Source organism: Tilletiaria anomala (assembly GCF_000711695.1).
Source record: "Tilletiaria anomala UBC 951 chromosome Unknown K437scaffold_69, whole genome shotgun sequence".
Taxonomy (NCBI): Eukaryota; Fungi; Basidiomycota; class Exobasidiomycetes; order Georgefischeriales; family Tilletiariaceae; genus Tilletiaria; species Tilletiaria anomala.
The window spans coordinates 34,927-61,041 of NW_013546953.1; the positions used below are offsets into that span (position 1 = coordinate 34,927).

Genomic DNA, 26,115 nt, shown 5'->3' on the forward strand with positions numbered 1-26,115 from the left:
CCACTTTTCGAGAGGAGCCCTGGAATGGGCCTTTCATTTCTTGTGCGCATCAGAAGCCATAGGCTTGCGCCCTCCTCCCTCATCACTGATCCTTTGCTTCGCAGCGGAAGGAAAAGGACAAGGGAATCGCCCAGCTAGAGCAGCTACATGCAATCACTGTCAGGAAGAAGCGCGTGACGTCCAGAAACGATTTGGAGCCGTGCAAGTGTAAGTCCCCTCTTTCATCCCTGGGGAAGAAAGAAGGGCGGAGAGGAAGGTTCTGCTCCTGCAGTAAGTCCATCTGACTCCAAGCACAATGCACGAGGGCATCGTGCTCAGAACAGCAAAGTGTGAATCGAGAATGACTGGGACCAGGCAGTGATGTCTAGTAGGAAACAGCGCCACGCAACCCACTCTCAAGAAGAGAGTGAGAGGTGTAAAAGCCAGGGTAAAAGAGGAGTACGCGGACCTTCCCACTTGCTGCAGTACCCCATTCTCTAGAGAGAATGGGAGCGAGGCGAGTAAAGACGACCTTTGGCTGGAGAGCCACTTGTCTCAAGCAAGTCGGCTCTGTATCCTGCTTGATGTACTCACGACAGAGGAGAGGAGAACGCTGCGCCCGGAAAGCTGGAGTGTTACTGCGTTGCTGCTATTGGTGACGAGCCAGCAGAGGCTAACTGATTGGGATCAAGCGCCTGCCCTTCCACGGACCTGATGCGCAGCCAGGCGACTGAAAAAAAAGAGATGACGAGCTGCCAGCTTCCCCCCCAGTCTGCTCGCCGGAGTGGAAGGACCAGATATGTACCAAGCATTCAGCCCTTGGAGAGGGAGAAGGCTTCTTGTGCAGCGGTCATCCGGCAGAGCTCACTGAGCGTGAAGGTGAGGCGTATCTCTTATCGCTTCAAAGAAGGAAGGTGCTCATGCCAGTAGAGGCAACAATGGTGTGTATCAACGAAAGAACATCCAGAGTCGAGTCAGCTACAAGCTGCGGGCGGTTGACAAGCGATGAGGAAATGAAGAGAAAAATAGAAAGAACATTTGTTCCGAGTTCCATGTTCCGAGTTCCATAGCCTGCAAGCGGGACACACAGCACATCGTAGTCGGGTCGGCCTTTGGAAAATGGCAAGTACGTCACTTGCAGCATCGTGACATCGCACCACTATAATCATCACGTCGATTACGAAAGGAGGGCCATTTGATTCCTCGTTTCTTCGAAAGCAAGACTGCTCGCCAAAGGTGCAGCAACCAGGACCTATTCTGGCTTGAAAAGGAAGAGACCACGAAACATTTCGATCCATATTTGTCAAGGACGACTTTGCGTGGGGATCGCCGTTGATCCTTTCATCCGAACTGCTGGGGCACAGGGTCTCCAATCCATCTCAACAACAGCGTTCTCTGAGCGCAACCGACTGTTACCACATTGCCACCGCATAAATACACATAAGCAGAGCTTCTCGCATCGCAGCATGGGAAAATTCAGCATCACCGACTTGCCCGACCTGAGCGGGAAGGTGGCAATCGTGACAGGGGGTACCAATGGTCTCGGTGAGATCAGCGTGCGCAACCTCGCGCTCAAGGGCGCCAAGGTCTACTTTACCGCACGCAGCGAGTCGAAGGCGCGCGCAACGATCGAACGGGCCCAGGCGAATTTCGATACCCTCAAAAGCAAGGCGAACAAGGAAGGTGTCACAGTCAAAGGCGAAGAGCTTGACCTGCGCATTTTGCAATGCGACTTAACCGACATGTCGACAGTGCAGGCTGCAGCGCAAGATTTCCTCAGCAAAGAAGAGCGCCTCGACATTCTCATGAACAATGCCGCCGTTTGCGCCCTCGACCACGAGCTGACTAAAGATGGCGTCGAGATTCAAAATGGGACCAACCTCATTTCTCATTACTTCCTCGTCATGCTGCTGCTGCCGATCATGATTAAGACATCCAAGCTGCCCGAGTACACGGCAGTCACGCCAGAAATGGGCGCGAGGAGGACGGTGCGCATCGTCAACATGTCATCGCTTGGGCATAAGATGATCGCTCCTCGACAAAACTGGCGAACACTAGCCGACGTCAATGATGGCTTTGAGGACCAGAAGTTCGGCGCTTTCAAGCGCTATGGCATGTCCAAGCTCGCGTGCATCGTCTTTACGCGCGAGCTCGCGCGACTTCTGCGAGACCAGGCACACGAAGACGGTGTCAGCGTAGTATGTGTCGATCCAGGGCAAAGTCGAACTGGGCTGCTCAACGGCCCGCTGCAGCAGTACGGCTTCCTGTTCAAGATCTACATCGCCTTCTCATCACCCACTTGGATCCCTGCCGAGCAGGCCGTCGAGACGCAGCTCTTTGCAGCTTGCTCGCCGCAGGTCGACCAGCGAGCGCTGAACGGAGCGTACATCCGCGGCAATGGCAAAGAGAGCCCTATGAGTGATGCTGCGGCTGACAAGGATGGGCACCTGGGCAAAGAGGTCATGCAGTTCTGCAAGAACTTTGTCAAGGAAAAGTTCGCACTGGATGTCGATCATCAGCTTGGACTGTCCAACCCAGAGGCAGCGAAAGTGAAGCAGAACGATACCAAGGAGGCAGCAGCACCGACGCAGGAGACAGCACAGCCTGTCAGTCCGGCCGCCTGAGAACTTTTTTGACACCTATGGCAAGCGGCAGAGAACGGATCTTGTCCTGACACCAGCGCAGCGACCAACCATTTTACGTCTGGCGTTTATCCCTGACGAGCGACTCATTTTCGCGATGTATTGTGACAAACGGCTTGGAAGCAAGAAACGTGAAAAATGCGATGATGATACCCACACCAATCACATCATGTATTTTGCGTTGCGTCCTTGTGGAACGTCAAACCAAATCATCCGAGCCTGCTTTCCGGCGTGCGGCATAGAACTTTGGTAGGAAGCATGGTGCTTCCACCTCTCCTTGCTCGATCTTGTCTAGTAGTCTGATCATCTGCAGGCAATGAAAAGCGTGACAAAGCATCAGTAAATGCTGTGCGCGCACAACATTGCCAGCTGAGGCGTGATGCCGAACACGCACATCATAGTTGATACCAGCAGAGACAACTGAGTCGCCCTTGTACTCTGGGTGACTGCGCACAAATTTGCGGATCCACGTAGCAGTCGTCATCAGCGAGCCATTTGCGCGTGCACCAACGAGGTCAAGGTATAGGTTCATCTCGCAGCGGGTTTCGACATCGATGTTGAGCGAGTCGAGGTAGTTATAGATAAGGCCTAGCAGGCCGGGGAAGTGTTCACCCTGATCACCGGAGAGGACGAAAGCACAGAGGTGAACAGGCTGCCAAAAGAGGTAGGCCTTACAAATGGATTGAGCACGTACCTTGCCATTTATAAGCTCATCCATTGTAAATTCATCATACTCGTCCTCCACCGGTCCAAGCTCCGGACTCGGCGCCCGGCTTGATCTGCCCGACCTGTGTCCAGTCCCTGTCCCGGAAGCGCCTGCCGTCGCATGCGCGCTGTTGTGCCCATTGACGAGCACGCTCAGCCGCACGTTGTTTGCCTCGGCGGAGCCGTCAAACTCAAACATCCCGCGCTTCGGGCTCGCCGCGCCGGAAGCGCCGACAGACTGGGAGCGCGGTGAAGCGGCACCGGAGCTCGCGCGCGAACGCATGCCCCATCCTCCCGCAGGGTTGACGTTGCCGTGCCGTCGCCGTTGCCGGAAGACCTCTTTACGGAAGTAGAACTTTTGCGTGTGCACGGCGTCGCGAATGTGCGCGCGCTTCATGTTCTCGTCAACCTGCAGGCGAAGAAAAAGGTCGGTTCATCAGCGTGCCCCCATTCAGACCGAAGTTTGGCCGAACGCACCTTTGAAATCGGAATGTAGAAGTTGAGGCCAAAGCTGAGGATGGCGCGGGTGAGGAGAACAACAAAGATACTGAACGCAGCGTTCTCAAAGTCGGTGACCTGCACTTCCATGCTCCTGAATTCGACCCTCCATCCAATCTGGCCGCCAGGAGGAGGAGGCTTGAAGCGCATCGTCTGCCAGTTGGTGGACTGAATGTTCTCGAAATGATCCATGCTCGTCTCATCATTAAGGTCAACCATCTCACTAAAGATGACGAGAGGGTCGCGGATGAAAAGATGAGCCAAGTGGTTGGCGAGGAGCTCGTCAATGCCTTCTCCTTGCTCCATCAACAAACGCTTGATGTCCTCGTCGATCGGTAGAGGGTTGTCATTGTACTCGGACCGATTGGCGGGGTCCTGCGACAGGTATGAATCCACGCTGTCATACCGACTCTTGGGCATGACCATCCGACTGTCTTTGAGCGGCGCCAGCCCCCGTTCTTCCTTTGTCCGATCGTCGACGGCAGAAGAAATGACGTCCCACCTGCAGTCGACATCAGCAAGATAACCTCTGTACGCTGGGCTTGCGGCCGTGAGCGCGAGCATGAGGGGGCCAACAGGAATGAGCTGGTCATAGACTGTACGCGCTTCTTGTACGCTGCATGCTTGGAAAGTGACTTGCAGGCAGCAGCAGCCCATGCCAAAGCCCATGGCATCCATGTAAATGTGATCTGCTTTTGCTGCGCCTTCTTTCGCCTCCTTGTCACCTGGGAAGATATCGCGGTCCCATGGAATGGTCGGGTCGATGAATGGCTTAGGTGTGTTAATGTCGTGGAAGATGGGCATGTTGATAGCCACTTTTTCCCCCCGTCGTTTTCGGATGTTAGCGGTGAGAGTGGGGAAGCGTACATGCGGATTGATCACCTCATCCGGCAAGAAGAGCGACTGGCTCGCTCGCCCATGTGGTTCATAGTGCGGTTCTGTGAACGGCACATCATTGGTGCCCAGCCGCGGGAAGCTTGTGATGGTGATTGGCAGCTCATTCGGCTTGAGATGCTTCCGAGCAATCTTTCGCCGCGCGCGCATGTTCTGTTCCACTTGTCGTAGCTCCTTGGGGGATGCACCGTACGGGCTGCCAGGCGTGCTTTCGAGCATGAATCTACCATATTCTGGGTGGAAGGTGGGAATGTCCAGAGCAGTACCTTCGCCTACTCCCTCCGCCGCCTCGCGGTGACTGTCGGAGAGCACTTGCAAGATCTCAGCCTGTCGTAGACTGAGCTTTGCATTGCGACCCTCGTCATCCAATGAAACGACAATGTACTCGATCTCGTCGCCCCACAGCAGTTTGTCGCCATGTCGGTCTTTGATTGCGCGCCAGAGATTGAGGAATTGAAGAATACCATGGTGACGAATGTGCCCTGCCAGCGGCTTTGCGTCCCTCCAGTTGAGAGGCGTGCCAAGTGAGAGCAGACCCATGATGGTAGATTTTGAGCAGCCTTCCTTCTCCTCAGCTGACAAGCCTGGAAGACCTCTATTGCGCTATCAGGGGAGAGGAAACGGAGGTGCGCGGCACTTGAAATAGCAGACTCAACGCAGCCGATCGCTCCTCAGACTCAAGCTTCTACTGGGCTGGGCGAAGGTTTTCTGCTACAGAGCGTCGAAGCTGCCGAGTACTTAAGATGCGTCGTCTGACGTTGTCGCTACCTGCAAATTCGTCTCAGCGGGTTCCGTACCCCGCCACGAGGCACAAGGCGAACGACCTATCGCGCTCTACTGTAGCTGAGAAGCTGGTCTACCGGGTCGCTGCCACCAAGCTGCTAGAGACGGATTGGCGATACATGAGAGCTGCCCCCAGGCCTTGGTCATCACACGTTTGCCCACTTGATAGCCCCCATCGATAAGCCGACCAATAAGAAAAAAAACCTGGTGTGATCGGATATACCATTCATCATTCGCTCCCACCACCAAAAGGCGGAATAAGACTCTCGTCGGCAGACGCCCGGATGTTAGCGGCGAAAGCGTTTTGCTGGCTCTGGACTCATTCCTCGGTTCCTCTCATCTTTCGCCCTGTAGCTACCTCCCCTTGATCTTCCTTTTCGGACTTGAGATATCTCAAGCAAATGCTCACAACAATAGGCGCCTTTGGCGCACGTGTACCCTTTTGGGGCGTATGCAAGTCCGCTCATGTACAGCACCGCAAGTACGAGTGTACGAGTCTACGATATGAGCAATGGATCCTCGGTGTTCATGACTCTGACTCTTGCGGTCCCTCGTCTTCGGTGACTAGGGTCTCGGACTCCCATGCGTGCTTGCCGATACTTGAAGGCAAGAAACAGACGTAGCTGCACGCGCGAGGTTCCATGCTGTTTTCTAAGTACGTCGGAGGCTATGCGCCGTGATGCCAAGGTTGGGCAATCAGAGAGCACCCTCAAACATGGGCAAAAACCCAGCTTGGTGCACAATGCTACACCTCTTCGAATTCCTCCTCTTCCTCGTCATTCGCTTGCTCATTCGCCGGGGATGCTGACATTTGCGGTGGAGGTTGTTCTTTCTGATTCTGCTCGTCAGGCTTCGCTTTCTTTTGAGTATCTGGTCCCCCTTGCACGCCCTCTGATGGAGCAGGCCGCTTGAGCTGCTGTCCCACTGTAACGGCAGAAGCTTCTGCGAGGGGCGCGCCCGCGGGCTGCTGATCCACCTCAATAAATTCATCTTCCTCATCTTCGTCCTCGTTATCGCTGCCGGCGCCGCTCCGGAGCGCAGCGTAGTATTCAGCCGTAGCATCGGCTGCATTCGCCTCCACCATTTGCGCAACTCTCCGTCCATCAGCATCACCACCGTCTTCATCGACACCAGCCTCTGCCGCCCTCCGCCTCTGCTCTTTGAGGCCGAGCGCTGTAGCCTCTCCGCTGACGGTCGACTCGAGGTGCCATTCGGGCAAGGCGTTCTGCGCGCGCTTCTGGCGCGCCGCTTCTTCAGCCGCCTTGAGACGTGCAGCTTCGGAAGCAGGGTCCAGCACAGCGGATACGTCGACCGAGAGGCCTCCGCGGGTCATGCTGTTCGTCGCACCGCGCGAGATAGCTAGACCGTTCGAATCGGTCTGCGCAGCAGAATTGGCGATATTGCTTGCAGATGATGAGTCAGCGGTACGCAAGGCGGCGACCTCGGTCGCCAACGCCCGGATCTCGTCATCGTTGATGTCGTACGCCTTCCACATAGTCGGCCCAACAGATGCGTGGATGACCAGCCAAGCTTCGACGTTCATCTCTGGAAGAGCTAGGCCTTCTAGCTTGCGAAGTCCGGCCATGATCCGTCCAAATTGTTGATTGAAACCTTGCATCTTATCCTCCTTACGCTTCGCGGTCTCTTTATCCTCGTCGAGCTCTAGCTCTGCAAAACAACCCGGTACATCGCAGCGCAAAGTATTTGTGCTGAAATCGAGTAGATGCGCAACGTCAAAGCTGTCATATGTCTTGTGACACTGCGGGCAAATGTAGCCTCGCTTGGTCAATGCAGAGACCGAGGAGGTGAGAGAGTCGATGGATTTGTAGATTTGTAAGACACGCCACTTTACGACCGAAAAGAATGTCGGAAGGTCAAGATAGTAGTATGAGCGCTTGATCATGCGCTGCTTGAATTCTGGTGGCAGAGGCGGCTTGTTGGGATCTCGTTCTGGTTGTTCGTAGCGTGAGTGTCTTCAAAGCACACATTATCAGAACCGTGTCATGATCTCAAGGCGCGTGGTCCGTCTCACATGGATATTAATCGGTCTTCAAGAAGCTTTTGACTTTGAGCTTTGAGGTCTTTTGTTCCAACGGCAAGACGCCGCGCAAGCATTACAGCGTCAATACTGCAAGTGAGTCTGGCGTCAGCAGCGAGGCCAGTGGTTGCGCGCAACACGCATCGCTGGCACGCACACGTCGAATTTCGCAAGCTGATCCATAATCATCACAGCATGGTCCTCATAGAACATGCGCACGATGACTTGACATAGTCTCTTGAGTTCTTTCAGGTCTTCTTGTGATGCTGGTCGCAACGGTGTCCCGTCTGCGCTCAAACCGGACCCATGAGTTGTTCCAGGTGCCCCCGAGGTGGCTTTGGCAGCGGCACCGCCCTGATGCGGGCGCCTGCTTTGGAGCATTACGCTGAGCCAGACCTGGACCTTCCCAGCCAGGCGCTGTAGGGATCTTGGCAGTAGACAAAATACCCTACAACTGCCTTCCACGCAGCCGGTTAACCAAGTGGTCTCGGATAGGCTCACTTGAAGTGGTGAGATCAGGCTCTTGTTTAGCATGACGCCTTTTGTAGAACGCGTGGGCACGCTTGCGGCTTGGTGAAGGAGTTTATTTGCACCGAATATGCGCACCTTTGCCGACTAGCAAAGGAGCCGCCAATTGTCGTCTGAACACCATCTGCCAGACAGAATGATTCAAAGCCTTCACATGCCTTCCATCCTTAATTCCCGCCGTTTGTCCGGCAGGGAATCCCTGTATTTGAGGATTGAAGTGACGGGAAGATGGTCCTTCAATTCTACCTGTAAACCCGTGTATTTACTCGGACACCGAATGCTCGGCACCTCAAAGAATAGCGGATAAAAATGCGTACAGCTCGAAATCAAAGCAAATTACCGGAGCGTCGCTCATCGACGGCGCACGTGAGCACCTTCTCTTGCAACCCTGTCTGATGTCGACGCCAATGGTGAAAGTGTACCGGTAGCCTCGCATGATACACCTGAAATCGAATGCCAGCTGAACCGTCAAGCGTATTCGCAATCCCCTGCCGCAAATGATCAGGCTACGAAGCCTATGTGGAGCAATGGTCGATTTGAGGTGGCGTGGAAGGAAGGCGAGGCGTTGAGCCTGAACAATTGGAGCAGCGCATGACAATCTCTCGATATCTGTTGCACATGGGGAGAAAGTAACCAGCCCCGGGCCGGTCGGCTGCGACTAGAAGAGAGGCTGATCCATGATGTTTTTGGACGTGACTCGTGTCGATACCATTGTTCTGGCAACGGTGGACCCTGTTTCAGCTCCGGGCGGATCGCTGTAGCCGACGATTGTCGTCGGTGTGCTGTTTGGAAAGGGCATCCTTTGGTGTTTCATCGGCTCTTATCGTGATTCTGCTGCGACATGAAGTCGATTATGCACCAACACTACTCTTGACACTCTTGCTTCATATACCAGAATACACCAATGACGTATATGAGAAAGATTCCTCTAGCGTTTTGGCTTGGCTCACCCTTACACTCCCTGTCATCCCCGGCGGGGTTGTGATGTTCACTAGTCCAATGGCAAGTGCACCTGCAGTTCATTCGAGCGCCGAGTATAGCTGACCGTACATATCTCAACCTCTGTGCACAGTATCGAAGTTTGGGCACCCAGTGGTCTTTGAATATCTTTGGCTGTATGTTTATTGTAATTTCGTTCGTACCGTTCATCCTCTGCTTCGCCGACCATCGCATCCGGTCATGGAACCGAAATTCCCGCACCTAAGTTTGCTTATTTCTGCACACGTTTTGCAATTCTCTCATGATAGAATCTCGAGTGTTGTAACAGCAAATGTGCTTGTTGCAGAAATTGCAGTAGATAACCTATTATACCAACGCTATGCTATTAAGGCTGCCGGCCGAAACGATGAGCCAGCTGCTCGAGTGCATGCTCGTAAGCCGGTCGCAGCTCTTGAAGGTCCGTGCCTTGCAGTTTTACCTTGCGCACATTCTTGCTTCGGCCTCCGCGCTTGAGCATATCCTTAAAGTGTCGCGCCTGAGAGAGAAGTTGAAGCCGAGCGATTATTAGTATCTCTGTTCGATTGATGTCACGCGCACTAGCTTTACGCTCACCTCTTGCTCCTCTACAAGGCTCCAAGCGTTGCCTTGCTTACCGGCACGGGCGGTTCGACCAACGCGATGGACATATTTGCGCATGTCGACAGGCACGTCGTATGAGATGACGTGCTGCACGTCGGAAATATCGATACCACGAGAGATGAGATCTGAACAAATCATGACGTCGATCTCCCCATTCCTGAAAGCTTGCAATACCCGCGCTCGCTCGCCGGCAGAGAGCTCGCTGCTGTAGTTGGCAGCTTTGATAACTCCTTCGGCACCGCGTTTCTCTTCGAAGAACTCTAACAGCTTAGCAAGTCGGTTGGCAGCTTCGACAGACTTGGCAAAGCAAAGTGCTTGACGGAGAGGCGCTTCCGAGCGGTGCAGAAGATGGAACAGTGCAAGCGGCTTGTCCTCTGTCGAGACGACGAGCATGTGCTCCTGCAGGGTCTCCGGAATGGCGTACTCGGTGTCGTCCTGCGCATCCTCCTTGGAAGATTTAACGCTGACATATATCGGGTTGCGCAGACGCAAAGACGCAACTTTGGCTGGATCGCGAGTCAGCGTGGCGGAGAACAGCAGTTTCTGCATGGACGGCTGTGCAATTGCGGCAGGATCGGGAGGAGAGCCAGACGATTCAGAATCAACCTGCAGCCACGCAGGGGCCAGCGCTCTGCGGAGGACCCTCTCTTTGACCGCATCAGAGCGGAGTATCTCTGCTTGGGAATGTCGCGTCGACCCTTTCAGGAGTTTGTCACCATCTTCCTTCCGGAGCTGTTTTGCCCGAGGATCAAGCATGGCCATTAAACGAGGGAGCCATTCGTTGAAGCTTTGACCTAGCAGTCGATCCGCCTCGTCTAGAACAAGGAAGCGCAAGTGCTGCAGGGTGAAGCCTGCAGTTGCGTCGGCATGGTCCATCAGACGGCCAGGTGTCGCGATGACGATGTCGACAAGACTCTCCCCGTCTCCATCGATGAGGTTACCCTGCTCTGCAGCAAAGGACTGCGTGCCTGTGACGCTCGCAATTTTGAGCCCGCTGCCCTTTGCTACGCTCTCGAGCGTCTCGCGAACTTGAGCGACGAGATCGCGGGTGGGAAGGAGGATCAATGCACGCACGCGAGGAAGAAGACGCGTACGCAAAACCTCGACGATCGGCACGCAGTAAGCCAAAGTCTTTCCCGAGCCGGTTGGAGCAGAGATACACACATCTCGAGGAGGTCGAAAGGGCGAGTAAAGACTGCGAGAATGTGGCGAGGACAGGATGATTGGTATGACAGACGCTTGGACAGCGAAAAATTTGTTGACACCGAGTCGTTCTAATCGATTTCGCATCTGGTGTCCAATCAGCTCGATGCCTCCTGATTCAGACATGACCGACTCGCCGGCTGCAAATCTCTCCAATGCATCTGACTTGGTTGTTCGCAGCTGACGTAGATCATCGGTCATAGTGGGATCAACAACAACGGGAGTCGCAAATCCCTGTGGTAGACCTTGCACTCGCAGCAGAGCTGGATTCGAAAACGCAAGAGATCGCGGCTCGGGGAACCGTTGCAACGCCGCCGGAGGACCATTTTTTCCTTCACCCGTGCCCGATGCCTCTTCATGCCCATGTGAGGGCGTCGGTATCGGCTGTGTTGATAGAATTGGAGGATCAATGTCTGGAGTCGCTGCCCCTGGTAACTGTCGATTGCTCTCTTCGTCCGTCTCTCCATGGTTCGCTTCGCTAGAGGACCCATCATCATATGTGCTCGACAAAGTTTCTTTCTCTCCTTCCGTATCATTGCTTTTCAAATCCTTTTCAGTTGCTTTTTGTGCTTTGACGGAGCGGTCCAGCGCCTCAAGTTGCCGGTCATCAACAAGCTCGTCGTCTTCTTGATCTTCCTTTGCCTTATCCATTTTCTTCTTCTTGCCCTCTCCAGGTTGTATGACATGCTTCTTTGCCTTTTGCTTCGCTTTTCGCCGCTCCTTTTTCTTGTTCAAGTACCGCTGCTTCGCTTTTGTTTTATCTTTCGCCTTGTGGTCACCTGTCGCCTTGCCTAACGCCGCTTTCAGTGCCGGGGCTGCGTGCAGACGAGAAGGATGGATATTCAAGTTTGCCGGCAGAGAAGAGATAGCTTCGCCTTCAGAGGTTGCAGCGCCGCCAGATGAAGCTGAAACATCGAGCTTGATCCGTTTCGCCGCTCGCTCCTCCTGTAACTTGCGCAAACGACTGGCGACCTGTGGGGCCGAGGCTCCGACAGCCTGATCGCCGGCGTTCGCCAACCCACTAGCGTCATATCGCTTGATGGAGAACATTTGGAAATGGGTGCTGATGCCTGCCTCAGAAATGCACGAATACCAGCGTGCTGCTTCTGACGCTTCCGGCGTGCTGCGCCACAACAAGAGCAAAGAAAGAGAATCATATTGTCAATGCAAGCTCCCACGACGAGCACTATTGAAGAAAGCGTGGCTATCCAATACGGATTTTTTTGAAAACCAAAAATAGTCCAAGCATTTTCTACCATTATCTTGCACTGTCGACCTGCAACTTCTTCACCAATGAGCTGTTTCCGGTGAACTGGCGCGGGACCGGCTTAAGCCGCTCAAACCTCCAGATTCAGCAAGGTAACTCCGAGAGTTTTACCATTTTCTTGGCAACATTTTCAAAGCACAGGCTCCCATTCAAATTTCACGGCCAGCCCGTTGGAAGCTGAGGCGATTCGAACACGTATTTCTTTCCTCGGTGTTAATGCTGCCCACGAGAAAGCTCAGTGCAATGCTGCGAAGGTGGACAGCAGACAGTACCTTGAAATGTCGACCAAAGCCCTTTCAAATCGGGAGCAGGAGACTTTGCTTAAGCAGACCAAGGCGGACGCCCTCAAGAAATGCGATGAATTTGTGAAGGGTAAGACATTGCACATCGTGTTCGGCCATCGTGCTTATATATCGCTGAAATGATGTTCCTTCGCCTTTCATTCCGAAATTCCAGCATTTGCAGATTGCTCGAGGGGAAGAACGATCAGCGTCGCCTGGGCATGTAGAGGCGATCACAAGGCAATGCAAGGGTGTTTGAGGCAGTAGTAAGTGGCATTGTACGGTTCAGGCTGGATTTCCCCCTTCGAAATCGAGTACAAATATCGCCCACGACTTTAGGAGCTGATCATTGTGTTGTGTGCGCTATAGTACATCCGAAGAGGCGATGGACAAGGTGCGGCGAGACTATCTCCAACACACACGGGGCCAGGGTGCGTCGCCATAAGTCTGCATCCCTTTCTGCATCATTCGGCTCCGGTACACGCGTCGCTGCCCAGGATATACTCAACAGCGTCATGTGTCTAGGGAAACCCACAGCCTTCTCACTAGCACTGTATCCTACCTCCCCTTAGATCGTGTGTATGCTCCATATATTGCCGGGACACCGTGGTAGTCATGAACATGAATGAATACGCGGAGGGGATAGTGCCGCTCCCTCATCGTTTGGCCTCGCTCATCACACTCGTGAAGCTCGGGGATTTGAGCAAAGTTCTCCCCTGATATTCAAGCTGAATCCTTGGAGCTTTGGGCTAAAACGCTTTGTCAAGAATTCAATTATTTGGTTGGAGATGGTCATGAGCGCGTGTCCGGCTTCCGTGTTCCAAAATGTCGGAGTATTCTCTCCTTCATTCCCCTACCTGCGTTACTGCGCCACTTGCCACAAGCCGGAACCGTTTTAGACTGTCCTGTTTCCACGCCAGCTGTTTCTGCCCTATCGCTCAATCGACTTTGATGTGGTTTGGGAATCGCATGTTGGAGGGAAGGTGCATTCACTACCCGCAGGGGCAGATGGCCGTCGCAGCAACACGTCAGAGGCACAGAGGGAAATGGTGACCCGACGGTGAGGCCATCTGATGACAACCCTCCGACTTGATCAAGAATGACCACGAGGAGCACAGAAGTGTGCTGAGTATGGGCTCGTCTTATTTATTTGGCGCCCTCCTTGTCCTTCTGCGCGCAGGCGCATTGGATATTCCATTCATTTCTCCCTTTCTGCACACTGCAGCCAGGAAACATTCGGTCAACATCAGCGGTGATCCATTGGACAGATATTTGGCCATCACCGAACCTATGACGAGTCTATCATGATCGCCTCTCAGAACAGTTCGAAGAGGTGGATCTGATGTGTGAACTGCGTTCTAGTGCCCACAGGATTCGCTGTTGCTCAGGACAATGGTGACGCCTTACAAACCGCAGGCAGCGCCCCTGCCGAAGTTGGACTTTGAAGAAATCCTCTTACCCCAATCGTCAGTCCAAACGCGCTGCTCCGTGTATGCGATGGCTGCCGTCGCAAGCAAGTAAGGTGCGACAAGGCAAAACGAATGTGCAACACGTGCGCATCGTCAGGGAATTGATGTACCTACAGCGACGTCCTTTGGCGACCTGGTCGCCGGCCAGTCCTTCAAGAGCATCTTCAGCGAGGAAATGGCAAGGAACGTTGGAAGGAATTTCGAGACAGCGTCCGGAGCCACATCCGATCCAACCACGCGCGGACGTCACGCTCAGAAGTGACATTCGCTACGCTGTTAAGCTTCAATATTCTGCTACAAGTATCTTGTTCGCAGCCAGCACCCCTTGTGCGAACCAGCACGGTCTAGACTTTCTCAATCTGCCGATATCAAAGGTTTAAGAACCTATCGCCTATGGCGTGAAAGATCTAAAGCTCTGCAGCAGCCCAGCTCAGACCGGAGCCATCACATCGCCGCCTTTCATCGTGGCCACTTTTGCAATACTATGAAAGATGGTGACTATCCAATTCACTATCATTGTAGAACCTCCGCCTGCGAAGCTGCATGGTCCACCGCGCGCGGTTTTCCGTGGTGCCCGTATCCCTATAGCATGGTAGCCTAATGTGCGGGATTTAACCAAGGAGCATGTCCTTCTGATTTCTCGTTACGGGTGAGCCTCGCTGTCCATGACGCAATGATACGAGGCTCGAGCGTTGTGTCTCCGCTCTTCTGCCTTTCGTCTCACCAGAGTGGAGGCGCATTTGAATGCATTTCTACCATCCAACCGATTGGAGTAGCTGCAGCCCCATCTGAGGTCGCAGGACTGGTGCGTGTCCGCCTCCTTCCGAAGTTCAGCAGTTCGACTGCAGAGGAAATGTGGCCTCGCAGCCATTCGAAGAGTGCGACTTCAAGAGAGATTGCGAGCAAGACACCCACGTCGTGCGCAGCCCGATTTCTGCGTTCGGCTCCGAGCGATTCGTCTTCAAGCCTTTTAAGAACACACTCGGACATTTTGACCCGATCGGATGTCTGGAAGACGTTAATATCGCCCACTATCGATGGGGAGAAGACAACCAAAAGCGACGGCATATATATGTCATCATGTCTGCTCTCATTAATGCGAGTCTCTTTTGCGGCGGGCGGATAGGAATCCGTCAACGGCCAAATCGACACGGCAGACCACATCGCCTGTGAAATGAAGAGCATGGGCATCGCCTTGGCGTTGATCAGCCCTGGAGACTTGCTTAAAGCTCATCAGCTCTCATCGCAATGGCGGTCGTCATTGATCCGCTTGAATGCTTTCGATTGTGGAATACATTGAAAGCCAGTTTCGCTGGATAACCTCATCTATCGAGTCACGAAATACTCAAGCTTCCACGCAACCGTCCTGGCACCAATGACGGAGCTTTCTCAACGGTGGATGATTTATGTCGGGTCGCTTTGGTAAGCGGTGCAGCGACCTGCTGACCGGGCTTCCTGCTGGCTTTTGCTTTTCTTCGACCGCGTCCTCACTACGATCATCCTGTATTTCAGACTGTGGCAAGACATTACCCTGCCATATCTTTTGGGAATGCGGGTCAAAGCGCTTTTTAGGATCTCTTCGTTCTCCTCGTTTGCCAATGTGTCAGCTAATGGTCCCACGCGCGGACAGTACGGTCATAAAAGATACCAGGAGCCACCTTTGAGGAAGGTGGCGACTTCAGTGAATATGAAGAATATTGGAGGCTCCATGTCTAAGAAACCGTCCTTGATGGGCGAAAAGCCCATCGACAGCGCGCTCTTGAAACTGTTGCGTGATGCAGCAACAGTTAGAGTCGCTGGCTTCCCTGCAGCAGCAAGCAAACTCAATGGCTGCCCAGGTATTGCCGTAGAGTGAGGAAAAGTTGATCCGAATCCAAAGGCGAGACACTTGCTCTCCTCATCGCTTATTCATGTTCAGGCTCCACGGTCACTGACGTAGATCGCATCTCAGATGGCTGGAAGAGTCGCAGGATAAACCCATTGACTTGAAGGCTCTCTGCGACACGGGTGTCGCTGGGTTTGGGACTAGGGCGCAGCCTTAATCGCTTTTGGTTGATACATGGGTGATACATGGTTAATACAACGGAGGCTGATCATGGCTTGCGAGCAGCTACGCTAGCAACATTATGAAGGTTGATCAAGCCTGTAGAAACCTTGGGCAGCCGACGGTTCAAGCCAGCATGAATCTATTTTTGGCGCTATACCGCGTTGATACCCATGTTTCCCTGGGCACAGGCCCTCTGGATCTTCTTGATAGACATGGTCGTTGCGCATGTGTTTGACCCCAATTCGAGACAAGCCAGTTCCTGAGGTCTAGCAGCTACTTCAATGAGACTTTCTGTGTGGCTTCAATGGTCCAGCTTGGGGCGGATCGAAATCCTAAAATGAGATGAGCCATGACCACAAACTGCTGGACGCGGGCTGCGTAAAAACGCCGACGCAAAAGGCACACCATGGTCTATGGACGCCTTTGGGACGCTGGTTCGCCGTCCAGCTTGAGCAATTGACCATAATCAGACGCACTGTGCATGGAGGCTTGGCTTTATTCCTCTTTCCGAGAAGCTAAGGGATTGACAGGCGGGCGAGGCACTAGTGAGGGTGTGTCAGTTTGGTCTGTGTTCGAGAGAGAAGACGATTGCGCAGTAGTCCTCTATCCTCCCTTGCTTGGGTCCACTATATGTGCTGTCGGAACTTCGCGAATTTCACATCTTTGCGACGCCCAGCCTGGCCCTTTCGCCAACCATGGTTTCGCAAGTGCTGAACGGAAGCACAGATGCAGAGGCAGGATCAACCTCTCGGCATAACCACATCGGCTCGTCGACCGGTTTGCGCGGCTCCTCGATCGCCACACGCAGCACGCCAGACTTTCTCGTCTTGGTGCTGGATTGCAACCTGTTCGGCTGGGCATCTGCAGCAAATGCGAGCAAACACAGTACTGCCACACAGCAGAATGGCAACGGCGAGCGTCATTCGAACCTGGATATCGGCAAAGGGGAAGGAGCAGCGGCGGAGCTGGAGAAGGTGCTGAAGGATGTGCTCATCTTTCTGAATGCGCACATGGCGCTGCAATACGACAATGGTGTTGCTGTATATGCTGCATCAGGAGCAAAAGCGTCAGTTCCGGCGGTTGTGATAATATCGATCGTTTTCTTTGCCGAAAGCTAATACATTTCATGCGGTGTACCTCCAGGAGACTTCTCTTCTCAAGCGCACCCCATTCGTCTTCGGCAGCTTCGACGGCGCTCGAAGATGAGGAAGGACCGGATGCGAATACATTCCAGGAGTTCAAGGCGCTTGACTCGCGAGTCTACTCCGGCATCAAAACACTCATGCAAGAAACCGCCGAGGAGATGGAGGATGGCTTGCTGAGAGACAGAGGAACACGCATGGACGACGGCGATCGAAGGGATCGACGGCGGTCAGCTATGAGCTCAACCGGTATCGTGGCAGCTTTATCACAAGCTCTCTGCCGTGCGTTGTGAATGCACTGCACTCCTCCCGTTTCTGCTCACCCAGGCTGATCACCCATAACTTGGTCGCTTCACGCGAGTAGACGTCCACCGTCTCTCTCTTTTCTCGTACGCCGTCTCGGCGCCAGGCGCGTCTGCGACGACGCTTTCCATGAATTCCAATCCAGGTGGCAATGCTCGCTCAAGCGAGAGCACACTGAGCGCCTTTCGTAGCCGGATCCTGGTACTCTCAGTGACACCAGACGCGAGCACGCAGTATGTCTCGATGATGAACTGCATATTCGGAGCGCAAAAGGCGATGGTGTCGATCAATGTGTGCAAGCTACACGGAGGGGACTCTGTTTTCTTGCAGCAAGCGGCTTTCCTCACGCATGGGAGCTATCTCCGCGTAGAAAGCAGAAAGGGTATCCTGCAAGTGTTGATGGTGCGCACCGAATCCTGCAAACAGCTGCCATCGCGCCATATCTTCTTTCTGCTGACACATCCCTAAATTGCCACGCAATCGCCGCTTCTGCATTGACAGTCGACCTTCCTCGCAAGTACATCGGTCTCGAAGATGATGAACCTGCCCAATGAGGACGAGGTAGATTTCCGTGCAGCCTGCTTTTGCCATCGCAAGATCGTCGATGTGGGCTACGTCTGCAGCGTGTGTCTGAGCAGTGCGTATGCGCTGCTCTGGAGTTTTTTTAGGGACTGAAGCATCGAGCTCGCACTTGCTGACAAGACGCTGCTCCCGGCTCTGTACAGTTTTCTGCGAGCCGCTGCCGGCATGCACGACATGCAAATCGCGCTTTCCTCGTCGGACGCTGGAGCGCTTCCGGTCCGAACACAAGCTGCTAGAGATTATTGGCGTTACACCCGATCGCTCTTGAAGTGATGCTCCGCGGGTATTTGTTCGTATTCATCCGTTCGTACATACTCGCTCGCGCGCACATGTAGCATAGTTCTCTGTTCAAAAGCTGCCACCCGCCTACACAACACTGGTTGGATTGCAATCGATTTTTTGCTGAACACTCAACAAAGTCACAGTTACAGCTACAGCCATTGTGGCGTCTGTTTCTTCGAGAAAGGGACCGTCTCATGCAAGCGCCTTGATAATGGCCTGGCCAACTCCCGCAGCACTGGCAGGGTTCTGGCCAGTGATGAGCACACGGCCCTCGGAGTCCTTGTCGACGAGCACCTTCTCCTGCCATGGCGATGACTTTTCAAACTTGGCGCCGCGCTCTATCATCCTGGTCTCGACAAGGTACGGGATCGCGTCAGTCATACCGGCCTGCTCCTCCTCCTCGTTGGTAAAGGCGACGGCTTGGCGGTCCTTCAGGATGTACGATCCGTCGCTCAGCTTGGTGTTGCAAAAGGCGACGGGAGCGTGGCAGACTGCCGAGACGGGGCGCTTGCTCTCGAAGAAGTTCTTAATGAGCTCGTTCGAGTGCGCGTCCTCTGGGAGATCAAAACATGGGCCGTGGCCGCCTGCATAGAGTAGAAGCAGGACCGGCAGCAGCAGTAGCAGTAGCAGTAGCAGCGAGAAAGAGGGGGTATCAGATCTCCGTGGGCTCGCTTGCTCACTGCATGTGAGACGTACCAGGGTAGAAGATCGCATCGTATCCGGTGCCCTTTGTATCGACCTCGCTCAACTTCTTGGTGTTGTTGACAAACTCTTGAGCTTCCGAGTCATTGAGGAACTGCTTGCACTCTGCGTCCTCCTTGAACATTTCCACGCTGGTCTGGTCGAGCGGGGCCTTGCCGCCCTTAGGCGAGGCAGCAGTTAGCGTGTAGCCGGCCTTCTTAAAGGCATAGTATGGGTGGGCGACTGCATTTTATTAGCAGGGAGAGGGGATGTCAGCACCTGTGCTACGCTGCGCGGGGTCCTCGCAGAATGCACGCTCGGGTAGGTACCAGCCGGTCGGCTTGCCGGTCAGCAGCTGATCGTGTGAGGTAAGGACGACGAGGATGCTTTTGGTCATTTTGGTTGCAAGAAAAAATGGGGAAGTTTGTAGATCAGAGCGAGCGCTCAAGAGATGCCGGCTGGGTTGCATGTCGGGAGCAACGTCTCTCGACCTCCAATGTACCTTATATATACGTGTGGGAGCACCACAGTTTGTCAGCGAATGGAAGGCGATGGAGGAGAGGCTGGCTCGAGCGCATCTTCAAGCCAGCAGCACTGCAGCGCAAGGACATAGTGACACGCCCATCACCACAGCGTGCCGCATGGAGATGCAGAAGAGTCTGCTTTCATCAAGCCCCCGGGGCTACCATTCTAGCAACAGGATGGGTTATAACAAAGACAAGAGCCGCTCGCTAAAGGATCCATACGTCGTACGAGGACAGGCCACCGTGTTCATCGTACACACAAGAGTGGCCCGATGCGTTACCGCGAGCGAAATCTCCTTTGATGCAGCTTCGAACCCTTGCCACAGCCTAGTCGATGGACCGCCGGCCGGCGCTAGTAGGTCTGACTCGTCCACCAGTGGTCACTGCACTAACAGCATGCACGAGGAAGCTGCCTCCGGAGCTGATCTATCTCGTAGGGCAACAACTTTTTGACCTCTCCACACATGCTTCTGCCCGTCCTGGCTGCAACTGCTGCTGCTGGTGCAGCGCCGATGACTCGCCCTTTCTCCCCGACGAGGCAAGCCAGGCAACGCTGACATCGACCTGGTACGCGTCGACAACACCGCGCGATGCTAAGCGCGCGCTTCTCAATCTCTCGTCGGTCGACTGGCAGCTTCGTGCGCTGCTAGCTCCTCTCGTTTGGCACCAAGTTGTCCTGAAGCAGCCATCTGATACAATCTTTTTGCGCAACCTGGCTCAGCGCTATGCGGTGGCCCCCCACGCGCCGAACGCACAGGCGGCTGCACCGCAACTGCCAAGGCCACTGACGCACGTCTCTTCGCTGTGCATCGCATTCTCGTCTGATCGATACCCCGGCGGCGTCGAGCAGTCGACGCTGCTAGATCTCCTCTCACGCCACCAGCTCGGATCAAAGGGGCCACTGCGTTCTCTGCGTTGGTCCGCCGAAACGCTGCCGATCCCAAGCTTGTGGCTTCACCTTGCACCGACGCTGCAGTGCTTTGACGTGGACTGCAAGACATTCTGGGGCGGCCACCCGAATCTTAGCAGGCTCACCAACCTAAGGGCACTCCGGCTGACCGGGTACGACGCGCATCTTCTGCCCCCACATTTGCCGGCACTGCTGCTTGCGCTGACGTATGTGGTCGATGAGCAAGACCAGCAAGGGTTAGATGGGGACCACAATGAATCTATGCGAAACAATCACGCTCGCGTAAGCGAGATCTTGACGCTTAAGCGTACCTTTCCAATGATGGCAGAGGAAGAAGCGGAGTATGCACTCTCTGTGCGGCGCGCCATCAGGGAGACCGGGGCGATGATGCTGAGCGGTGATGAAGACTACAGCGGCCCGCACATCGCCCCTCCGCCTGGTGGGCAGGACCTGGAGATACAGCAGACCTTCGATGCCGTTGATGCCGCTGCCGCTGCATTGCAACCACGAATCTCGGGTGGACATGAGCACGGCACAGGTGCAGAGGGGAGTGAAGCCGAACAAGACGAGGCCGATGGTATCGCCGTGTCCGCTTCGCGCCGCGCCTCACGCCTGCTGCACCTCTCCCTCTCCACCTCCAAGACGTCGCTGCTACACTCGACGACGCTGATCGAGGCGGGGGCATTCCGCTCGCTCGCCACGCTTGACATCTACCCCGTGACCCCGGAGCCGCCGCTGGACGCTGCGCTGCGCTCGGCGGGCGGGACGCTGCGCATCCTCAAGCTCGCGCTGGACATCAGCAGTGCATTCAGGCACTACGACCGGCTATGGGCGCGTCTCACGGGCGGCATGCGTGCGCTCGAGCAACTGCACCTCGACCCGCACCCGCAGCAGAACACCGCGCCGAGCTTTGGCGCGTTCGTGCAGAGCTGCGCCAAGCTCCAGAGCGTCGATGGAAGAGTAAGGTCCGACGCGGTGCTGCCGGATCTAGGCGCCTTCCAACCAGATTACAGGACCGGCACCATTTTCTGTTGATATTCATCTTGTCACGCTGACCACTGTTTTGGTTCATCAATGAATGAGCATCGTCATGCAAAGTCTATCGTGTGTGTGAAGTTCTGTCTCTCCTCGTGCATGCGGGCCCAACGCCAGCGCTCGCCTTCCCTTTATTGAGATGACGGACCTCAGGAGACCTTCCCTCTCCTCTCTCCCCTGCCCTAGTAACTCAGCCGCACGGCAAAGCTGACCTGTCCGTGCACAACGCTGACTATCGTTGGCCCTAACAAAGTAGCAGGGGCACAAGGGAGGATGTAAGCTGTTGAATAAATTTGAATGTAGGCAAGCCAACCAAAACAACACGCTGCCGCGGTCGGGCGCTCCAGCGCGCGGGAGGGAGCACACAGTGTGGTAGCGACACTGGCCCAGTGCTTGGAGGGGGTCCGCCTCCCAATGCTGATCGACACCTGTGGATCATCTTCCTGCTGTCGGGTCATTCAAAGGTAGCTACATCATCCATGTATTTTCATCATCGCACGTCGCGAACGTCTCGATAGCAGGCTGAAGTACACGGACGTCGAGCAAGGTCAGAGCCCGCTTGCGACCCGCCCGCCTTTCCGCCATCGTCAAGCTACTGTTGTCCGCCGCGTTCGAACTTTGAGCATCCCAGCGGTCAAGGCGAGAAGACTTGCTTTCTCTGCGCCACCCCCGTTTGACTCACGTCCACCTCGTTGCACTACGCTACGTTATATACGCTAGCATCCTTGGTCGTGCCAGACGGCCTCGCTGCAGCTTCGTCTCGATCCTTGCTTCTCTCGCTGTGTCAAACGCTGCAAGCAGCAGCGACGGCAACTCACTCTCCCGGACAAGATCATCACACGCCAACTCCCCCCTTCCTCTGGTAGCGGACACTCACAATGGAGTCCGATGAGCAGCTCTACCCAATTGCCGTCCTGATCGACGAGCTAAAGTCCGACGATGTCAATCTGCGCCTCAACGCCATCCACCGTCTCTCCACCATCGCTCTGGCGCTGGGTCCCGAGCGCGCGAGGGACGAGCTGATTCCCTTTCTACAGGACAGCCTCGACGACGAGGATGAGGTGCTGATGGCGCTCGCAGAGGAGCTCAGCAGCCCCTTTGTAGACTACCTCGGCGGCCCGCCTTTTGCTCATCTCTTGCTCGGCCCGCTGGAGAATCTCGCCGCGGTTGAGGAGACCGTCGTCAGGGAAAAGGTGGGTGTATCACCAACGGAAGTGCCAGGCGTGGGGTGCTTCTGCCACCGCATCCTGAAGTTTGTGCGATGTGGCTGACACCATTGCCATTCGGCTGATCAGGCGACCGACTCGATCACGAAGATTGCAGAGGTCCTCTCGCAACCACAAGTGGAGGAGCACTATATCCCGCTCCTGCGCCGCCTGAGCGGAGGGGATTGGTTCACCTCGCGTACCTCTGCCACCGCGCTCTTCAGTGCCATCTATGAAAAGGCCCAACCTGCCACGCAGGATGATTTGCGAAAGATGTTCAGCCAGCTGTGCAATGATGACACGCCCATGGTCCGGAGAGCTGCCGCGAGGGATCTTGGCGTGAGTCAGTGAGAAGCGGCTAAGCACTGATATCCCAACTGACCTTTGCCTGTGTTTGCTTCTTCAATAGCCTTTCGCCAAGAAACTCTCCAAGGAGCTCGTAGTCTCAGACATCATCCCTCTTTACCGCAGACTATCTTCAGACGACCAGGACAGCGTCCGGTTGCTGACGGTGCAAGACCTGATCGCCATCGCAGAGGTACTGGAGAATGAGGAGACCAAGAACTACCTCCTTCCAAGCATTCGGAACGCGGTTATCGACAAGAGCTGGAGGGTGCGGTACATGGTGGCCGACCACTTTGTAAAGCTTGCCGCGGCTGTCGGCGAGGAGATCGTACGTGACGAGCTGGTCATGGCGTTCGTGCACCTGCTCAAGGACAACGAGGCGGAGGTGCGCACTGCGGGTGCGGGCCAGGTACCCGGCTTTGCCAACTTGATTGACCAGGACATTATCCTGGCGCGTCTCATGCCGTGCGTGCGTGACCTCGCGAGCGACTCGAGCCAGCACGTTCGTGCCGCGCTCGCCACCCAGATTTCAGGCCTGGCGCCCCTGCTGGGCAAGGAGCCGACGATCGAGCACCTTCTCCCGCTCTTCTTGCAGCTGCTCAAGGATGACTTCCCCGATGTAAGGCTTAACATCATCTCCAAGCTCGAGCAGGTCAATGAAGGTGCGTCGCAGGGTCATTCTCCGCTGTCATATCGTCCTGAAGTGTTTCCGTTGTTGATACGCCCTGGCTGATTTCGCTTGCCTACTCCTCACTCACAGTCATCGGCATCGATCTCCTCTCGCAATCTCTGCTGCCAGCCATCGTCGAGCTGGCTGAGGACAAGCAGTGGCGCGTGCGGCAGGCGATCATCGAATACATCCCTTTACTCGGCAATCAGCTCGGCGTTCAATTCTTCGATGAACAGCTGAGCAACCTGTGCATGTCGTGGCTCGGCGACACAGTCTTCTCCATCCGCGAAGCAGCGACGGTCAACCTCAAGAAGCTCACCGACGTTTTTGGTGTCGAGTGGGCGCGGCAGACGATCATCCCCAAGGTGCTCCAGATGGGCTCGCACCCCAACTACCTCTACCGCATGACCACCATCTTCGCCATCACAACCATGGCGCCCTCGCTGAACACGGGCGCCATCGCGGATAACGTGATCGATACCGTTGCGCAGATGGTCGACGACCCCATCCCCAACATCCGCTTCAACGTCGCCAAAGCGTTCGAGGTGCTTGCCTCCGTCCTCAACCAGACAGCGCAGGGTAAGGAGCTCATCCAGCAGCGCATCGTGCCCGGATTGGAGAAGCTCAAGGACGATACCGATGCCGATGTCAGGTTCTTTGCGCAGAAAGCGCTTGATTCGCTGCGTAAGTCTTAAAGCACGCCTCTATTTCCGCAATTTGCGTGTCGGGCTGCTGATGCTTTTCGAAATTTCCCGTCCTACCGGCAGAAGGCCGATAAGTGTAACAGTAGATAGATGAATGAAATACAGGCGCACCATGGAAACGATCATGCAGAGAAGGAAACAGATGCGTATGCTCTGTGAAGCGCGATTACCATACAAAGAGGAGGGGGGCTTGCGATTAGATGACACCTCTAAGAAACTTGCAAATGCTCCCATCCGCGGGGTCCTCGCCAGCCCTTGTCCCCCGCCAAGAATCGATGCGTGCAGACCTGCGCGGCTGTTGGTCGGTCCTCTTTCTCGATGCAGAGACAGCGATGGATCAGATCGGCCGCGTCGATTAACTTGCCGCCACCGTCCGCCTGCCCGTCGTCCGACCCGTTTCGCGAGGGACTGCGCCGTGTCAGCCACTCGTCCGTGTCGCAGAGGTCAGCATCGGCGTTGGCGCTGGAGTCGCTGTTCTGCTGCTGCTGTTGCACCCAGTTGCCCATCATGCAGCGTTCTTCCAAAGCCAGGGCGGCACGCGAGCCGGACGCCAATCCGGCCACGGCCTCTTCGCCATTCCAGAAGGGGCATTCGCCGCACATTAGAACGTAAAGCACGACACCAAGAGCCCAGACGTCTTGCTCTTTACCCGAATACTTTTCGCCTTGCAAGATCTCGGCCGCGGCATAGTCGAGCGTCCCGCTGAACGTGTCGAACAGGCGTCCAGGCTTGATGTGTGCCGCACTGCCGAAGTCGATGATCTGCGCGTGCCCACGACCGTCGAGGATGACGTTCTCGTCTTTGATATCGCGGTGAACGATGTTGTGAGCGTGCAGGTATGCCAAGCCATCTGCCACCTGGCCGCAGATGCAGCGCACGTGACGGGCATCGAGTCCGTCCGGAGCGCCCTCCACAAAGTCGAACAAATCCTGTCCTTTGCCAAAGCAAGGCATGACGAGGTAGTAGAATTCGTGGTCTTCGAAAAATTCTAGCATCTGCGCAAGATTTGGATGCGCGGTGGCTGCCTCATTTGAAGCAGATTGCTGCCTCGCAGGCGTCCCCGGGAACAGTTTCTCAGGCGCCCATGCATCCAATTCTTTCGGCGCTTCGTAAGGCAATCGGCGCAGCTGATCCATGACGTGTATCTCGATCGGGATAGGCCCCAAGACGCGATGTCGTCTCCAGCAGTCGGCAAGAATTCGGCTCTTGATGATGTACTTGATAATGAACTCCTTTCCGTGCGGCTTTTCATCTGTGCCCTTCAGCTTGGCCTTCTTCACGAGCCCGTACGCGCCGCGCCCGATATCGCAGATGATGACAAAGTCCTGAATCGACCGCTGTTGGCCACTTGGGGGCGGCGGATAGCCGTACAAGGACCGTTGCTCAACACTCATGTCGAGGCGGCCAGCACGCGAAGGTGACAAGCGCATCGCTGGGTCTGCAACTTTGTTAAAGCGATCCGACGCGACATCGGTGAGAGATGGGTCAGCAACCTCGATGTTGAACTTGCGCGGTGACGATGACACGGACGTGATTGGCGTTGGACGTGACAGTTGCCCTTCAAGCTCTTTGCATGACATCACGCCCGGCACGAGAGAGACAGAAGTGCCCAACGGGGATTCATCTGTACGAGATCTTGCGCTGCTGCCAATGCGACTGCTGCTCAGGTGACGCTGCAGTTGCTCAAGAAGGCCGTGATCATCCTCGTCGGATCCGTCACTTTCCGAGGCGGCTCCGTCAAGGTCAAGCTCGGAAGGAGGACTTTGGACAAGCCTTCCCCCCGTTCTGGAGCTTCCCGTTGCAGTCCGACTGCGTGGCAG

The 26,115-nt window shown here is 55.1% G+C and overlaps 12 protein-coding genes across 12 annotated transcripts; 6 read left to right on the forward strand and 6 right to left on the reverse strand.

The window, feature by feature from the left end:
• The first annotated feature begins 1,159 nt into the window (after window positions 1-1,159).
• Window positions 1,160-2,844, forward strand: K437DRAFT_257840 (NAD(P)-binding protein). Its single transcript, XM_013386615.1, has one exon. The coding sequence runs from the start codon at window positions 1,446-1,448 to the stop codon at window positions 2,601-2,603; it is 1,158 nt and encodes a 385-aa protein (XP_013242069.1). The 5' UTR covers window positions 1,160-1,445; the 3' UTR covers window positions 2,604-2,844.
• On the reverse strand, window positions 2,821-5,258 carry K437DRAFT_278907 (putative gamma-glutamylcysteine synthetase; the record flags this gene model as incomplete). The annotated part of the gene is made up of 4 exons (XM_013386616.1): window positions 2,821-2,928; window positions 3,016-3,234; window positions 3,316-3,735; window positions 3,804-5,258. 4 exons carry the CDS (start codon window positions 5,256-5,258, stop codon window positions 2,821-2,823), a joined length of 2,202 nt encoding a protein of 733 aa, XP_013242070.1.
• Window positions 5,259-6,246: 988 nt separating this feature from the next.
• On the reverse strand, window positions 6,247-7,920 carry K437DRAFT_269376 (uncharacterized protein; the record flags this gene model as incomplete). Its single annotated transcript, XM_013386617.1, has 3 exons — window positions 6,247-7,474; window positions 7,534-7,629; window positions 7,697-7,920. The coding sequence occupies 3 exons, from the start codon at window positions 7,918-7,920 to the stop codon at window positions 6,247-6,249; spliced, it is 1,548 nt and encodes a 515-aa protein (XP_013242071.1).
• A 1,471-nt stretch (window positions 7,921-9,391) lies between these two features.
• Window positions 9,392-11,499, reverse strand: K437DRAFT_226147 (DEAD-domain-containing protein; the record flags this gene model as incomplete). Its single annotated transcript, XM_013386618.1, has 3 exons — window positions 9,392-9,541; window positions 9,619-10,988; window positions 11,034-11,499. The coding sequence occupies 3 exons, from the start codon at window positions 11,497-11,499 to the stop codon at window positions 9,392-9,394; spliced, it is 1,986 nt and encodes a 661-aa protein (XP_013242072.1).
• Window positions 11,500-12,323: 824 nt separating this feature from the next.
• Window positions 12,324-12,996, forward strand: K437DRAFT_237726 (uncharacterized protein). The gene is made up of 3 exons (XM_013386619.1): window positions 12,324-12,487; window positions 12,572-12,662; window positions 12,766-12,996. The coding sequence occupies exons 1-3, from the start codon at window positions 12,394-12,396 to the stop codon at window positions 12,839-12,841; spliced, it is 261 nt and encodes an 86-aa protein (XP_013242073.1). The 5' UTR covers window positions 12,324-12,393; the 3' UTR covers window positions 12,842-12,996.
• A 1,395-nt stretch (window positions 12,997-14,391) lies between these two features.
• On the reverse strand, window positions 14,392-15,501 carry K437DRAFT_257845 (uncharacterized protein). The gene has a single exon (XM_013386620.1). The coding sequence runs from the start codon at window positions 15,054-15,056 to the stop codon at window positions 14,586-14,588; it is 471 nt and encodes a 156-aa protein (XP_013242074.1). The 5' UTR covers window positions 15,057-15,501; the 3' UTR covers window positions 14,392-14,585.
• On the forward strand, window positions 15,191-16,081 carry K437DRAFT_160690 (uncharacterized protein). Its single transcript, XM_013386621.1, has 3 exons — window positions 15,191-15,287; window positions 15,378-15,716; window positions 15,817-16,081. Exons 2-3 carry the CDS (start codon window positions 15,415-15,417, stop codon window positions 15,905-15,907), a joined length of 393 nt encoding a protein of 130 aa, XP_013242075.1. The 5' UTR covers window positions 15,191-15,287; window positions 15,378-15,414; the 3' UTR covers window positions 15,908-16,081.
• A 514-nt stretch (window positions 16,082-16,595) lies between these two features.
• K437DRAFT_257848 (transcription factor Tfb4) lies at window positions 16,596-18,303 on the forward strand. Its single transcript, XM_013386622.1, has 5 exons — window positions 16,596-16,978; window positions 17,056-17,336; window positions 17,419-17,759; window positions 17,859-17,994; window positions 18,083-18,303. The coding sequence occupies exons 1-5, from the start codon at window positions 16,608-16,610 to the stop codon at window positions 18,205-18,207; spliced, it is 1,254 nt and encodes a 417-aa protein (XP_013242076.1). The 5' UTR covers window positions 16,596-16,607; the 3' UTR covers window positions 18,208-18,303.
• K437DRAFT_257849 (class I glutamine amidotransferase-like protein) lies at window positions 18,222-19,329 on the reverse strand. Its single transcript, XM_013386623.1, has 3 exons — window positions 19,218-19,329; window positions 18,918-19,145; window positions 18,222-18,805 (listed from the first exon to the last, which is right to left on the reverse strand). Exons 1-3 carry the CDS (start codon window positions 19,297-19,299, stop codon window positions 18,414-18,416), a joined length of 702 nt encoding a protein of 233 aa, XP_013242077.1. The 5' UTR covers window positions 19,300-19,329; the 3' UTR covers window positions 18,222-18,413.
• A 233-nt stretch (window positions 19,330-19,562) lies between these two features.
• K437DRAFT_257851 (uncharacterized protein) lies at window positions 19,563-21,439 on the forward strand. The gene has a single exon (XM_013386624.1). The coding sequence runs from the start codon at window positions 19,761-19,763 to the stop codon at window positions 21,369-21,371; it is 1,611 nt and encodes a 536-aa protein (XP_013242078.1). The 5' UTR covers window positions 19,563-19,760; the 3' UTR covers window positions 21,372-21,439.
• Window positions 21,440-21,863: 424 nt separating this feature from the next.
• K437DRAFT_275146 (putative ser/thr protein phosphatase 2A regulatory subunit A) lies at window positions 21,864-24,498 on the forward strand. The gene is made up of 5 exons (XM_013386625.1): window positions 21,864-22,564; window positions 22,667-22,915; window positions 22,986-23,583; window positions 23,682-24,275; window positions 24,359-24,498. Exons 1-5 carry the CDS (start codon window positions 22,250-22,252, stop codon window positions 24,367-24,369), a joined length of 1,767 nt encoding a protein of 588 aa, XP_013242079.1. The 5' UTR covers window positions 21,864-22,249; the 3' UTR covers window positions 24,370-24,498.
• A 6-nt stretch (window positions 24,499-24,504) lies between these two features.
• On the reverse strand, window positions 24,505-25,689 carry K437DRAFT_226189 (Pkinase-domain-containing protein; the record flags this gene model as incomplete). Its single annotated transcript, XM_013386626.1, has 2 exons — window positions 24,505-25,338; window positions 25,435-25,689. 2 exons carry the CDS (start codon window positions 25,687-25,689, stop codon window positions 24,505-24,507), a joined length of 1,089 nt encoding a protein of 362 aa, XP_013242080.1.
• Between the last annotated feature and the right edge of the window lie 426 nt (window positions 25,690-26,115).